At 57.4% G+C, this 1,342-nt stretch overlaps 1 protein-coding gene across 1 annotated transcript; it reads left to right on the plus strand.

Moving 5' to 3' along the window:
- Positions 1–56: 56 nt before the first annotated feature.
- Positions 57–1,342, plus strand: LOC127752023 (uncharacterized; the record flags this gene model as incomplete). Its single annotated transcript, XM_052276487.1, is given in 2 exon segments — positions 57–581; positions 656–1,342. Coding segments are annotated over 2 exon segments (1,212 nt in total), but the record flags the coding sequence as incomplete, so codon positions are not given.

Genomic DNA, 1,342 nt, shown 5'->3' on the forward strand with positions numbered 1-1,342 from the left:
GTAACTTTTGCATTTCTCTCACACCAAAGTTATTTGTTTTCCATTACCTGGTGTAGGCATTTAGGCAACGCCGACCTGAGGACCTACCCGACAACGTACTAGCTGTCCAATTGTTGGAGAACGAGGACGTCCTCGTCCTCGACGACGCACCACTCTGCAAAATGCCTAAGATCGAGGACCTAGAGCTGGAGCAGCTACAGCGGGGCGCTGACGCGGGGAGAAGGGTGGTGGAGATGCTGCGGCTGATGGTGCCTCGAGCGGTCGAAACGCTGAACCGCCAGCTAGAGTCGTCGGTCGCCTGGCTTGGACAAGTGGAGGAGGCCCTGAAGAGGCGGGTGCAGCGGGAGGCGGCCGGCGATGTGGGCACCACGTCGGACGTCGTCGTGGAGGAGCCGCTGCAGCTGGCGGAGCAGCTGAAGGCCATCCACCACCTGCTTACCTCCATCTCCAACAAGTGCACCTTCGCTTCCGAAGAGGAGGGTGGGTCCGCCTGGACGGCCTCTGCGCAGTCCGGCGGGTGCGGCGACAACTTATTGCGCCTTCTCTTGCTGCAGCTGTGGGACGATGGCGTACTGGGGAAGGTGAGTCACCAATCTGATGGAAAGAACTTACACTGACGATGTCAAGATGTACAGCCGCTCTCTGCCCGCTCTAGGTTCACGACGACATCGTCATCACCGCTCCTGCTGTCACCCGTGCTGCGGCTTACGTAGGGCCACCCCTTATCTCCGTCCTAAGGATAAATAATGAACACCTCGAGAATGGTCGCCTAAAAGTGAATGACATTCTTCGTGACATCCCGCAGAAATGCTCAATCCCTCGCAGCCTGAAGGCGTTAAGGGGCGGCGGCTCTGAGGACCTGCTGCGGGTCATGGGGCCGCACCTCGAGGAGCTGGAGATCTCGGGAGAGGTTCAGCCCAGCGTCATGGAGGAGGTGCAGAAACTGTCGGCACTCAGAAGACTGAAAGTTCAATGCGCTAAGGAAGTGGACTTCCCGGACCTTCCGTTACAGCTGGAGGAGCTCCACATTGATCGAATCACGGAGAATCAGCTGCGTTGTTTGGAGCACATGCCCAGGCTGCGTAGCTTGCTGGTGTATAATTACCATGGTCCAAATCTGACATTCCCTCCCTCGCAGCATAGCAGGTTGCTGTGGCTCAGCGTGTGCTTCAATACTCTGCACAAGTCTACTATGCTGTCTTTGATTCGTGCCCATGCCTCATCGATACAGGAGCTCCATGTGTACAGTTTCAGTACCTTCTCTACTGAAAACCAGAATTTTTACTTCCCCGATCTGGGCCAGGAGCTGGCGGCCTGCGGCCTGCGGGCGCTGCGACGGCTC

Source organism: Frankliniella occidentalis, unplaced genomic scaffold, assembly GCF_000697945.3.
Source record: "Frankliniella occidentalis isolate FOCC.00 unplaced genomic scaffold, Focc_3.1 Scaffold3109, whole genome shotgun sequence".
In the NCBI taxonomy this organism is placed as follows: Eukaryota; Metazoa; Arthropoda; class Insecta; order Thysanoptera; family Thripidae; genus Frankliniella; species Frankliniella occidentalis.